Source organism: Calidris pugnax, unplaced genomic scaffold, assembly GCF_001431845.1.
Source record: "Calidris pugnax isolate Ruff unplaced genomic scaffold, ASM143184v1 scaffold459, whole genome shotgun sequence".
Taxonomy (NCBI): Eukaryota; Metazoa; Chordata; class Aves; order Charadriiformes; family Scolopacidae; genus Calidris; species Calidris pugnax.
In genome coordinates, this window is record NW_015091670.1 from 1,019,526 (window position 1) to 1,034,189 (window position 14,664).

General features: G+C 55.0%; 1 protein-coding gene across 1 annotated transcript in view; it reads right to left on the reverse strand.

Annotated features, from left to right (window-relative positions):
- Positions 1-14,664, reverse strand: part of SHANK3 (SH3 and multiple ankyrin repeat domains 3) — a 323,589-nt gene that overhangs the window by 68,450 nt on the left and 240,475 nt on the right. The window contains exons 15-16 of the mRNA XM_014961953.1: positions 13,876-13,958; positions 946-1,070 (exon numbers count right to left, since the gene is read on the reverse strand). Of these exons, the coding sequence (XP_014817439.1) occupies positions 946-1,070; positions 13,876-13,958 (208 nt within the window). The remainder of the gene's footprint in view (positions 1-945; positions 1,071-13,875; positions 13,959-14,664) is intronic.

Sequence of the window (14,664 nt, forward strand, 5' to 3'; positions counted from 1 at the left end):
AATGAGTCTATGATTCTATGATTTGGCAGAGACCAGAGACAGAGCGTGATTTTCACTTGCAAGTACCACAGTAACATCTGCTCCACCTTCCTCCTCCAGCGAGGAGAGTCCCTATGAGCATTAACAAATGAATGATATGGCTCTCTCTTAAATCACTCCTTCAAACTATACACCCAAGCTGCTCCTCGTAGTGTCCCCCACCGCCCAGGGATGGACACCACGGCCCCGTCCCTGTGCTGGGACATCACTGTCACCACCCGCGCCGCGCAGACATGCCCCACCACACAGCACCCACCACTCCTGGCAGAGGTTCTGGCCACACGCGAGTACAAACACCAACAAAACAATAATAATAATAGCTCCAAGCTGCAGGAGTGAGCCCTCCAGCCACTTGTTTAAGGTGAAACTGCTGTTTTAATGTGGCTCCACTCCTTCCTTTCCTTTCTTTCAAACACCAGCAGGGAAATCAAGCGGGAGCAGAGTCCAACATGGCCTTCTCCAGAAAGGGAAAGGGGCAGGGGGCAACACAGGAGCAGAGCCGTGCCCACCCGCTCCATCCCATTCCTCTCTGCAGACCCCAACACGTGCACCCCCTCGGGCACAGCTGTAACAAAACCCAGCACAAACCAATCCTGACCGGTCTCCACAGGTGGCATCTAAGGAGTCTTCTCTCCAACCTCCATCTTGCCCCTAATTTCTGTTAGCAGAAGGGAACCTGCCAGCTCCTCTTCTAGCACAGACAGCACGCATCTGCTTGAATTACTGCACCTGAAGAACACTTTTGTCATCGAGACACCCAGGCAGCAGGCACTTCAGTAACAATTACTACCCAGCTCTCAAAGCACTTTACAAAAGACAATAATTTTTCAGGAGCCCCAGGCCCTTGCCCCGCAGAGGAAGGTGCTGCTGGAGCCGTGGGTCACTCTCTGCCGCAGCCGCGCTCACCTCAATCAGAAAGTCTCCCGTCCGAAGCCCCGCTCTCCAAGCGACACCTTCCACATCCACTGATTCCAGGTACTGGAGCGCTGGGAAGGCTGGGGTTGGGGTGAACTCCTCAATTGGGGTTTCAGCTACAAAAAAAAAAGCCAAAGAGAGAGAGGTTGAGACAGTGTGGCCAAAGGCAAGCAGAGGTTGGGACAGGAATGTCCAGGAGCGCAGGGAAATATCTCAATCTTGCTTGAGGAAGAACACGTACACAAAGCTCAGCTTGACTTCAGTGGAGGAACCAGAGCCAGTGCTACCCCCTGCAGCATCCACCAGCTTAGACCTGAGATGGCCCCACAGCTGCCCGGACACCAGTGACTCCCAGAGTCACATCTGCTCCCACAAGGTCCCCGAAGCCTCATCCATCCCCAGTACCACAGATGAAATGAGAACACCACCTACCACCGGTGCCAGGAGGGGTGAACTCCCTCCTCCTGTGCCCACCCCTGGGCTGGTGGCTCCTGGCCTCTTCCAGAGTCAGCAGAGGAATAACCACCTGCCCCAGTGCTTCCAGCACCCCAGCACCTCTCTCCTGCTGGTCCCACAGGGGACCACTGGCCCAGGAGCAGAGGGGCCACTTGTTGATGGACATCTATAAATCAACTCTACTCTTCATCAGCGAGGTTTTAATTGCATTCCTGTCTGGAAAACCTTCTCCTGCACCCCAAAGAATGCCACTTCCAGGGAAGGGACTCAGGTGGACCCAGGCAGCGCTCTTACATCATCCAGCTCCAGCCCATCGGGCCTCACTGCCCATCCAGGACGAAGGAATTTTTCAGGAGGGACACTCATCTTACAGCAGAGAGGAGCTCGTGGGATGTGATGAAGGAAGAAGCTTCCTTTGTCTGTGTCTCAAGAGGAGGCTGTTGCAGATGTTCAGAAACATCAGATCCACTAAAGAAATTAAGGAGAAAGGCCACAGCTACTCTTTACACATCTGGCCAGATGCTGTCACCTCAGACCACCAGTGTGACACAAGTGGGCTACTCTCCCCAGCACAGAGTGTATCGACCATGGCTGCTTCAGGGGCTGCTCAGGATTCTCCGAGAAGATTTTTGTTTCCCCCTTTGTGTGCTCTGACCAGCCCTGGTGCCTGGGGACCTGCTCTGGTGCAGAGGAGATTCTTGTGCTGCCACACAAGACCACAGCCCTGGATCAGTGAGGACTTCTTCCCCAGGCCTTGTATGACTGGGAACACCTGAAGCAGATCCTGGAGAAGCTTGAGACACCCCTGTTCTAACATCAGGCCACCTCCTTACTGGCTTTCACGTGTCACCAGACAGACGGGTGTTCCTAAAAGCCTGTGCCACGGGTGAGGAAAGGGTGGAGTTGCCTTTCCAAGAAAAGTGCTGCTTCTCGGCACCACGACACCCGGCCACCGGTTCCTGCAGCCTTTGGGGGATCAGCACCCACAGGGTCCTTCCAGCCCTACCTCTGCTCAGTGACAGTCCTGGCACTGGAGAGGGGATTGTGCCACCTCCTGCCATCTGCGCTGCTCTGACTCTGAGCTGTTCTCAGCCGGCAGCAGCTGCAAGGATGAGGATGAAGATGAGGAGCACTCAGCAAGCTGGGTGTGGGGGGTGAAGGTGCCATCCTCAAACCACTCGTGCCAGCAGATCTGTGCTGTTCCACATCACCCGCCTGCCATGGGCAATGGAAGGTATCGGCACATCAGGAACCAGCGGCTGGAAAGCCTGGGGAGGCTGTGACAGACCCGTGTGACACACCGCGGGGTCACCAGTGGCTGTCATCACTCCTGGGGCAGCCCCTCTGCTCAGGGCTGGCTGTCAAATAACGGATGGGAGTCATAGGGCAGGAGTCCTCTCCTGTGACAGCAGACGCTCTGCTGAGGAGCTCTTGAGCACACCTAGATCAGCAGGAGGAGATGGGGCTAACGAGCTGTGGGTTTGCCTAATGATGCAGCCTACATCACGCACCAGAAGACATCAGTGTCTGCAGGTCCAGGGAGGGGATTCTGCCCCTCGGCTCTGCTCTGGGGGAACCCCACCTGGAGCACTGTGTCCAGCTCTGGAGTCCTCAGCACAGGAGAGACATGGACCTGATGGAGCGGGGCCAGAGGAGGCCACGGAGATGCTGGGAGGGCTGGAGCCCCTCTACCGTGGGGACAGGCTGGGAGAGTTGGGGGTTTAAGCCTGGAGAAGAGAAGGCTCCAGGGAGACCTTGGAGACCCTTCCAGTCCCTCAAGGAGGGGGGCTCCAGGAGAGATGGGGAGGGACTCTGGATGAGGGAGGGGAGCCCTAGGAGGAGGGGGAAGGGTTGGACCCTGCAAGAGGGGAGATGGAGCTGAGCTGTGGGGAAGAACTTGTTTGGTGGGAGGGTGGTGAGAGCCTGGCCCAGGTTGGCCAGAGAAGCTGTGGCTGCCCCATCCCTGGAGGGGTTCAAGGGCAGGTTGGAGGGGGCTTGGAGCAACCTGGTCTGGTGGGAGGTGTCCCTGCCCAGGGCAGGGGGTGGGGTTCAAGGGCAGGTTGGAGGGGGCTTGGAGCAACCTGGGCTGGTGGGAGGTGTCCCTGCCCAGGGCCTGTTTGGCACTGTGATGCATTACTCTGCACTGCTTTCTCGGCAGGGTAATTAACACAGGAACTGTGTTAATTACTGTGTGATGAGGAGGGGCTGGCAAACCAGCACCCCAAAGACTCTCAGAGCTTGGCCGTGCTGCAGGTACCGTCCTGCCCTCGAGCAGGGTAATTCTCCTCGACGTAAGAGAGCAGCCAAAGGCGGTTGGTAAGAAATGCCCCAGCGAGACCACAGCTGCATGAACATCTGGCTCACACACACCCACAGCCCAGGAACCCAAGATGGAGAGATGCTCCCCAAACCCTGCCCAGGCCAGCAATTCTGGGGCCAGGAGAACTGAAGGTTCTCACTCAGGGCTTTTCAGCAGACTGATGGAGGTGGCTTTTGCTCACATGAATCTTTGGTCCATGCAGGATCCACCGTCTCATCTTCCTTCAGAAAAGCCAGCTGTAAAAGGACACTCTTGGCCAGAGCAGGGACTGCACTGAGGGATCCAGGATAACGTTCTGAGAAATCAAGCACCAAATGTCTTCCTTAGTGGCTGATGGTGCTGGAACAAACTGTTTGACTTGGAGAAATGCGACAAGCACGTCAGGAAAGCCCACAATTATCTCGTCTGCTACCATGCACAAGGGCCAGAGCCTTCAACAGAGGTCCCTGCAGGTCCACCCCTCACCTCAGCTGATGTATGCAGAAAGCAGGGTTTACTTTTGTTAGTAATATAGATAATGACGTATTGTATGGACAGACCTAGGTAAGTTATCCATCACTCTCAGTCCATTATCAAAACAAAGTATTTCTAAGAGCTGTGTCAAAACCCTAATGAAGCAGTAGATCTAATTAGAGAGTCAGCAGATGATCTTGTGCATCCATCTCCTTTGATGTCAGGTCACTCCAGCAAACGTGACCTACATTCCCTTCCATTTCTGCAAAACGTATAGACACTGATTTTATACAGATAAAAATATTTCCATCATTTACCATACTGCTTTTTAATTATTTTATTTACAGCTTTTATGCAAGATTTTTTCTGCTAAATCAGATAGCCACCGGCTAGCACCAGACCAAAGCACAGTTTGCCTGACAAGTTGTTAATATGCTGAATGATCTGATTACGCTCAGATTTTTTTATCACCAGCTTTCCACGACTTCTTCCTTTGATGGAAGTTAGCTTGAGTGGCAAACAGTTGACAAGTCATCCTACCTATCTTTAGAAATGCCAACGTAACATTTGATTTCTCCAAATCCTTCCCCAGCATTAAATTCAGCTCTTTGGATCAGCGTTGGCCAGCAAGTCCTTTCCACACTCTCAAGTTCCAAGAACCACAAACAGGACCTTTCTGCAGACTGTAGCTGCAGAACCAGGTGCCCATTGACTTACGGGGTGTAAGGTGAGAAAGACCTCGGGTATTGCCTAAACCTCTGAAAATGAGAAAAAGGAAGACTCAGGCTCCCTGAATGTCAAATAAATTATATATATAATGAGAACGAGACACACGGTCTCCACAGAAGATGAGCACTGTACTTCCTAAAGCAGGAACATCATCCCGACACACCAGCACTGCCTTCCCATCGTACATGCGTCCTAATTAATTCATGAAAAGGTTAAGTGGAAGTCCTGATCCCCGGGGAGGACAGAGCTGGACAGATGACAATTTACTGCGTTTCCCAGGCAGGAGAAGGAACCTGAGGCGAGGGCACCACGTATCACAGCAGCTCCACACACCCCATCGGGCTTCCCCCACCGCAATCCCACCGTTCAGAAGCTCTGCCCCCCGTTTCCCCCCCATGGGGCTGAGGGGACAGGGGGAAATCCCAAATCATGGCCCAGAGCCATCTGAGGGACAGCTCAAGGATGTCACTCTTTGTATTGGTAATCAAAGACACAAACGGATAGGGAATACAGATAAAATTGACCCAGGAAACCCAGCCTCATGGCCAATTCTGTCCCCAGCATTACTGATGAGTGACAGGAGGACTCCAGGCTCGCCATGTCCGTGGGCTGGGAGCCATCCATCTCCAGTAACTGCACGCCACACCACGCGATTTGTAAAGTGTCACTAGTGCCTTAAAGATTCAGTAAACAAGAAAACGCATCCTCGAGTCAGAACCATTTCCATACGGAACAAACGCTGGAAGCATAATTTAATACAGGAGAGGAAAACACAGGCAGAGGAAACCCTGCCCCTGCCCGCAGTCCCAGCACCCAGTCACAGGGAATCAGAAAGAAGCTCTAGCAATGGGCCAGTCAGATTAAACTAACCCACCCCTCTTCCAGGCAGGACTCACTGCTCCAGGTGCATCAGGCCATGGATGGAGGAGCTGGGACCTACAGGTGAGGTGGAACCCAGCACTGGGCATCCCACCTGCCTCAACTCACTCAGACTCCAGCAATACAGGGGAAAATGTGCTCCCGTGGTCCAGAACTTGCCCTTACAGCGGCTTTTAATCAAATACATCAGTGCTGTGCTCGTTCCTGGCCAGCACTGAGACTGCTCTGGGCCTGACTGCAAAGGACCAGCAAAGGGAGCAGCTCTCCTGCAGTACACGGAACTAACATCTCCTGGGAAGTGCCAGAAAAGTTGTAAAAACCAGCTCGTCCCTGGGGCTAAGGCCCAACCCTGCCCTACCTGTTCAGCTGAAGGGTACAGAATCATAGAACTGCCTCGGTTGGAAGGGACCTTTAAGGTCATCTAGTCCAACCACATATGGAATGGAATGGGAGTATTTCAGTTGGAAGGGACCTACAATGATCATCCTGTCCAACAGCCTGATCTATTCAGGGCTGGCCAAGTTAAAGCATGTTATTAAGGGCATTGTCCAAATGTGTCTTAAACACTGACAGTCTTGACCAACGCTCCAGGAAGCCTCTTCCAGGGTTTGACCACACTCTTGGTAAAGAAATGCTTCCTAACATGTCTTCTCATAACAGAACCAAATGAAATGTATTTTGACAGCAACCCTAGGGAGCACCTACAAACCATGTGCAGGGGACCTTGGTGGTAGGGCTACCTCCTTCCAAACCACCAGAGTCTGCTGGAAGGGGCAGAAGCACCTCTGGAGAACAGTGGTCTGGCAAAGGCAAGGGGTGGACAGAAAGCCCACTGCTATAGGAGAAGCCCCAACTGACACCTCATGGCCATCTGTTGGAGGTGGTGGACAGATGCCCACACTGGAGCAGGCACCAGCCCGGCACCAAGATGCTTGATCCATCCCTAGGGTGGTCCTGCTGGACGACAGCCATAGACCAAGGAGTAGGTCGGATGCAGAGGGATGGTAAGAAGGACAGATGTGGTTTATCGCCCTGATGTGGGCTGTGGTGACCAAGCACCCAGCAGAAGCTCCTGCCAAACCATTCACCTGCCTTTTTCTTGGTTATTGACACTCCTTTTTGCTGCTCTTATCCCTCCCAAATGAACGATCTGCCTCTAGCTACTTTTCCTCACCCACCCCAGTTCTCCTACATCTGCACTCAAATCTGGTATTTCCAATATCATTACTGAGGTAATTTAGCCCTACCTGGCATCACTGAGAGGTTATCCCCGAAGGTCTCCCATATTCCCCATCACTCAACTGTAGTTTGGCCACTTACAGCATCCATCCACCCTGATGGCACGCCATGATTCCTCCAAAGCTGTGACTTGGTCAGTCCCTCCCCACTGTCACGTCCTCTCTCTCGTGTCACGTCCAGTCGTTCTCTGCCCTCTCTTCATTAGCCTAATCTCAGCCTCATCAGCTGCCCAGCCATTTCCCTACAGCCCCAACACCAACAGAAGAGAATCACAGAACCCCAGAGTGATGTGGGGTTGGCAGGGACCTCTGGAGAGCACCCAGGCCAACCCCCTGCCAGAGCAGGGGCACCCACAGCAGCTCCCACAGCAACGTCTCCAGGGGGGTTGCAATGTCTCCAGAGAAGGAGACTCCACCACCTCTCTGGGCAGCCTCTGCCAGGCCTCTGCCACCCTCACACCAAACAACGGCCTCCTCAGGGTGTTCCCATGGAGCTTCCCCTGCTCCACTTGGTGCCCGTTCCCTCTTGGCCTGGCCCTGGGCACCGCTGGGAAAAGCCTGGGCCCACCCGCCTGACACCCCCCCGGGAAGGATTGCCAGGCCTTGAGCACATCCCCCCTCCCTCTGCTCTTCTCCACACTAAACACACCCAAGTCCCTCAGCCTTTCCTCAGCACAGAGATGCTCTAGGCGCCTCACCATCTTGGCAGCCCGTTGCTCTGCCCTCTCCACCACTTCCCTGGCCTTCTGCAACTGGGGAGCCCAGCACTGGTCCCAGTGCTCCAGCTGCCCCCAGGGCAGAGCAGAGGGGCAGGATGACCTCCCTCCACCTGCTGTTCACACAAGAACAAGAATTATTAACCAGGACCAACCTCAGGGATCAGAGCTGGTTGTAAGCCCCAGTGATGGAAGAGGAGGACACCAACACTCCCCATAGAGCCTGGGAATCCTGTCCTCTGCCTCCCATGGAGGCCCGGGCGAAGGCTGAGCACAGCAGACCAGTGTCCATAAAAACCAGTTTGGGACAAGACCCTCCAAAATACGGTTTCCAGACCAGAGCCCACAGGGAAAGCTTTAGGTCAGAAGTACATAATTCGGTGACAATTCATCTGTAAGTCCCTGCCCAGGAAGGAAATGAAATTGAAGGAGGCCCTTATCCAAGTGGCAAAGGGAAAACTAAATCAAAAGGTTTGGAATTAAATTACAGAAATTCTCGCTGGTAATGAGGTAAAATTTCCTAACAAGGAGGTCTCTGTTCATTGCAAAACCTCATGACTTTAAGTCCCAGGAAGCAGAGCTCGTGCCTCTCGAGGAGCGATTATCACTTTGACACTACAGCTTCACTCGTGCAACATGACCACGGTGGCCATTTCCTGGTCTCAACAGTCCCCTCTCTGGACTGATCATACCAGGGACACCACCTTGGAACACCAGGTCACTAAGAAGCCCCAGGTGGCTTTGAGAGGACCCTCAACAGCAGGGGTCTGAGGGGGAAGGCCCGGCAGTGCCCTGCCCCATGGCACAGGGGCACCAACAGCCCCCTGAGGCATGGCGGGGTGTCCCTGAGAGGGGTTGGCAATGCCTTCATCATGCCACTGCTCCTGGGAAGACATCAGTGTCTTCTGTCACAGTGACATCCTGAAGGACACCCATGCCACAGCACTGGGACGTCCAGCACCAAGAGGACAATCCCCATCCCAGGGGGCATCAAACACGGGACAACCGGCCATCGGGGATGGTCCCACTGTGCTCAGCGCTGGGGTGGCCTCACCTGGAGCTCTGTGTGCAGCTCTGGGACCCACCATTGGAGAAGGACATGAAGGTCCTGGAATGGTCCAGAGGAGGGCAACCAGGTTGGTGAAGGGCTAGAAGGGATGTCCTCTGGGGAGCGGCTGGGGGCTCTGGGTTGGAGTTTGGTTTGGAGAGAAGGAGGCTGAGGAGCCACCTCATGGCTCTGCAGCTTCCTGAGGAGGGACGTGGAGAAGGAGGTGCTGAGCTCTTCTGCCCAGGATCCAGGGACAGGACACCTGGGAATGGCTCAAAGCTGCACCAGGAGGAAGCTCTTCTTTACTAAGAGTGTGGTCAAACCCCCGAAGAGGCTTCCTGGAGAGATGCCCCAAGTCTGTCAGTGTTTATGAGGCAGCTGGAAAATGCCTTTAAAGCCATGCTTTACCTTCTGGCCCTGAACTGGTCAGGCAGCTGGAATAGATGATTGTTGTAGGTCCTTTCCAACTGAAAATACTCCATTCTATTCTTTGCAAATACTGCTTTTTTTGGACAAGTTACCTCTATTACCAGCCAAGCTTAGCAGTGAAAGATATTACAAGTTAATTCAAGCAGAGCAAATTGTTAAGATCCCAGTTATTTCACCGGGAACACATTTACAGAGTGAAAAATAAAATAATACCCTAGCTGCCTTGGTACTTCCCACCTAAAATCCTGAGGGCAAAGGAGTGTCCCAGTTAAAGGCGGGGGCAGGAGGGCGCACACGGCTGTTCCAGTCCCCAGAGCGCTGGAGCAGCAGGGACCTGCTCCCAGGGTGGTCAACAGACAACGAGCTCCAACGGAGAACGTGTACTTGGGGCAGGGAGAAAAGGGTACTACAGCAGTTATTTAAAATCAGCTCCTGAATTTTTTAATTTCTAAGGCTACTATAAAAGGTGGGTCATAAGTAGCATTTGCCTTACCGAGACTGGGCCTTGTTTCTCATTTTCCATTATACCTGCATAATGAAGACACCACCCCTAACACAGATGACAGGCTTGGTGCTTGACGTGCTGTGTCCGAACAGCTCCAGTCCCAGTTTCTGTCCATTCTGAGGGTCACAAAGTGTCACAGCACTCCTCTGCACCAGGGCCAAGTTCTGAAACCCAACAGTCAGCTCTTCCATTTCCATGGAACTTCATGCCATCGGCACTGCAGACCCGCTCAGAGCCACATCCAACTTGGCCTTGAATGATTCCATGGATCCTCAAGCTTTGACCGTACTTCCCTCACCGCAGCCCCAGGGCTGTGCAGGGCAGGAGCTGTGGCTCTCAGAGACCCGTCAGGTCAAGGAGACCCAGCAGCAGGAACTTCACAGCACCAAAACTCAGCTTGCAGAGCCTTCTGAGCCTGAGGTCCTCATGCCAAGTGGTGGACAGGAAACAAAACTAAACTCCCCTCAAATTTCACTGAATTTCACTGAATTTTTAGAGTTGGAAGGGACCATAGAGATCATCTAGTCCAACTCCCCTGCTGAAGCAGGATTGCCTAGAGGAAGAGCATGTTACTCAGGACTGCCTCCAGGCAGGTAAATTTCACTGAATTTCACTGAATGATACACTGCTGCACATCCTAGAATCACAGAATGGTTTGGGTTGGAAGGGACCTTAAAGATCATCTAGTTCCAACCCTCTGCCCTGGCAGGGACATCTCCCACCAGATCAGGTTGCTCAAGCAAGTTCTGCACTTGGGTGGTGGGATCACTGAATTCACCCAAGGAGATGTCTCCATCACTGCAACACCACTTGCTCTGGCTGGTCTTTACACCAAGGGATGCAAACACTCACATCTGGTGCTGAACATCAAACTTTAACCTTCTTGTGGAGAAAACATGGGAAAAAACCAGTGGGAGCTGGTGAAGGGAGCAGGTGTCTTGGCCGCAGGACCGAGTCACCGCTGAACGGCACCACTAGAGGTGGGACCCAGCGTGCCATGCACAAGCTCACCCACGGCCAGGCGTGGGCACAGGGGCACTGGCGATGGCTGAGGGGACTTCCAGGCACAGGGCTGAGGCTGAGGACACAGTGTCCAGTTCTCTGGCCATGCTGGACACAAGAAGACACTGCTGGGAGTGCTCTGGAGTGACCACGGGGTGGGGGACAGCAACGGCTGCCACAGGACCCTGCTGCAGCCCAGCTGGGAGGGACAGGGCTGGGGCACAGACTGGCCCCCGCCATCGCCGAGTCCCACGGATGGACACTGTGGTGACAAGCTGTGACCTGTTGGCTTGACAAATGCTCCTCAGTGGTTCAGCTGAAATGGATGGACCCACAGCGGACACAGGAGGGGCACTGAGGGGCAGAAAGGCCATGGAGGGCAGAGGGGAGCAGGAGAACCTGGGGAAGCCATGGTGGGCAGAAGACAGCAGGAGGGCTCGGGGAGGCCATGGTGGGCAGAAGATACCAGGAGAGCCTATTCATAAAATTATCTATTCCGTTCTTAGAGAGTAAATTCCCAAGTCAGGGACTGCATGTCCCTCTAGCACTTCCCCAGAACCCACCATGCCCAGACCCCAGTGAGCATGAACTGGCCCCAGAACACCATTCCTCTGCCCAGGAAACCGGCAGCGTGGATCTGCTGAGACCATGTGAGGGGCAGTCACCGTATCAGCTGTAACAACCACTGCTTACAGGGATGGCCCCGGGGAAGTAGGTGTGAATATTTTATGAATCTTGTTAGTAAATAGACAGTGCCTGATCTGTGGTCAGGTCAGCCAGGAAGACAGAGGTTGCTCCAGTCCAGGCACAGAAGACACTACAAGCCAAGAAATACCATCTTTCCACATTTCGAGCCCAGGTCTCTCATTTGCACACGTGAGAGGCAGGGAGGGTCTCTCTGGGCCAAGAAATGAAGAGGTGAGTCCACCTGCTCCTCGCTTTCCACCACAGCGCTGCGTGAAGGGGCTGCGACACCCCTTCCCATCTGCTCCACGTGACTCCCCAGGCAGTGGCTGCAGGCGAGTCCCACGTCCAAAAGCTGCAGCTCATCCCCTGCAGGGACCAGGGTAAAACAACCCTTGTCTGAACGCTCAGCTGGTTTGACTGGGATATCACCTCCTCCCAGTTCTGGACAGAGGTGGGGATGGGACAGATTGGGAAGGACCAGCTCCCCGGGGTGATGGAGCACGGTCTCTGCCGGGGGTGCAGCTGATAGGGCAGCTCACACAGACAGGAAAATTTGGGATTGGGAAGGAACCAACCCTCAGGCAGAGCGCTAGCAGCCATGCAGGATATTCACCATCCTCTGCAGCACCAAGTGCAGTTTCCTCTGAGGATCTCCCCGCTGAGCCTCACCTAAAAACCAGCTCCCTCCCTCTGCAGGGACTTTGCTGATGCTCTGGTCCCTCCCGTTTTCAGACCCCTTCTCCGTTTCACCCCACAAGGCGTTTGCACACAGTGTCTAAAGGAAGGGTGAGCGGTGGTGACACCGACGGGGCCAAGACAGAGTCCCAATGCTCCCTCCAGCTTAAACCCCACGGCAGCACAAAGCACCCGGCTGAGCGGCTGGGAAATGTGGGGGTGACTCAGAGCCACCACACTCAGCTGCCCAAGGGGCTTCAGCAGACTCAGGTGGGCATGACAGACCGTGCCCACCCTGCCAGGGCTTCCGAGCCACGGCCTCTGCAGCCCCGTGCTGCTCGGTGCCCCCTGCAGCAACGCCGGCTGCGAGACCCCGAGCCAGACCCCGGTCCCACACAGCATCACGCCCACTGCCTCATCCCCTCCGAGTCCTCTCCTTCAGCATCAGCAGACAAAGGAAATACAGACCCCGCAAACGTTAGGAGGGAGGGAATGCAAGGAAAAAAAGAAAGAGAAAAGGAAGCAGGACAAGATTTATCCCGTTTTTCCAAACACAATAGCTGCAAGTCTGATCTGGCAAAAAAAAAAAATGGATGCCATTTTGAGCCCTGAAGTTTCACTTCACATTACACAGACCGATGTGAGCAGCACACGGACAGACACGTATGTCACACACCTAGGGAAGGGGAGGAAGAGACAGCAACCATATTCCGACAGGGACGCAAACACACCCACCGGCACACAGCCCTGTCACGACACGGACAGAACAAAGACACTTCAGGAAGCCCCACAGAAAACCAGACCCAAGTCTAAAGCCCAAATCCCAACCATCTTCAGGCACGCTGAGGTCCAGGAGAGGAGCAGCACCACCACAGGAGCTGGCAGCCGCCCGGTTACGCTCTCCCTCCTGCATCTCGCAGCCTGGGTGCAGGGAGGGGAGGGAGGCAGCACCGCTGCCCGCAGCTGCCTTCCTGACATCCCCCACCTCTCCCCAGCCTGCAGGAGAGAGAACCCCACAGCCAGAGGTGGACCTGCTCGAGCCTGTCCCTACATGAACACGAGCACCTTCATTACCAGTCCCCAAGGGACTCTTTTTTTATTTTTCTTGGTAGCAAAAACGATGGGTTTCTGGCAAGAGGAGCCCCCGGTGACAAGTGGGTCCAAGGCACCAGCTGCAGGAGCTCAGGGGCTCCAGGGCTCACAGGGGACGCGTGCCCCGGGTGGGAGCAGAGGCTGCCGGGCACCACAGGGTGGAGGGAATGGTGGGGGCTGCAGGACAGACACCTACTGGCGTGCCCTCACACGGGGGCTGAACCCCAGCACAGCCAGGGCTCCCAGGAGAAGGACCCCCAGCTCCACCCAGCCAAAGGATAGTGAAATACTTCAAGCATAATTTAAAAAAAAACCAAACAAAAAGCCATGGAGGACACGGGCCCTGCCCCACGGGGCTCCCATCCACACCTGAGACACAGCACACGCGCTTCGCACGCCCGGGGAACCGGCAGGAGTGAGAGAGAACTCTACAAAGGCAGAGCCACCAACACCGGCACCCAGGAACGCCCCGGGAGGTGCCAGAGGAGCACGTCTGCCCCGGGGGGCATTGTCCCTGCTCCCCACGGCCCCGGGAGGAGCCACTGCCCAGCCGCAGGAGAGGGAGAGGAGACTCCCCCCGGAGACCCCCATGCAGCTTGGCGCAGCCAAAAGGGGTCCCCGGCAGCAGCCAGAGCCAGGAGAAGGAGCTTTCCCTCCCAGCCCCGGGACCCGGCGAAAGAAGCAGCCCTTACCTTTGGCCCCTCGCAACACAAACCCGAATCCCTCATGCTCCCTCTTCTGCAGCACGGCCGTCTTCTCCTCAATGATGTAGTCACTGGGCAGGAAAGAGCACAAGAGAATGATGCTAGGGTTAGATTTCAGCACCATGCTGCCAGGCGGAGGTGGCCTTTGTGCCTGTGACAAGGAGACCTCTTCTCATCGACCGTTTCATCTCAGCAAGGAGTTGGGCACAATCTGCTTTCCCTCCCTCCCTTGCCCAAAGTCAGAACCGAAAAAAAAAAAAAAAAAAAAAAAAAAAAATGAGAGACGAAAGCTACTTTCCCTCAAGGTGTAGGCGGAGGAGGAAAGCCCCGGCTGCCTGGATCACCCTTCTGCCCACCGGTCCCCTCCTCAGGCACCTGCATACGCACGCAGGGAGCTGACTGATCCCACTCGGGGCTTCCCTTTAAATGATGCCCGTAGCGTGTACGGGGGGAGCGGGGCGCCCGGGCAGGGGGGGCGCGGGGGGAGGCAGCCAGCCAGCCATCGGGGAGCCGCTCTCTCAGACTTCCCGCTTGCCTCTCGTACGCAAAAATTAGACGCTGGACAAAAGGAGAGGCGCCTCTTTGGTGAGTTCCCCGGGAGGGAGAAGAGCAGAGTTTATATCCTCATCCCGGCGCTCGGATCTTCTCTGAAAATCCCCCCCTGCGTTGCTAAGGAACGGTCTGTCATTAGCGGGGGGGGGGACGCATCGCATTGTCCTAGTTTAACAAAGCCGCTCTCCCTGCCCTCCGCCGCGGCCGGGGGAGAAGGACGGGGAG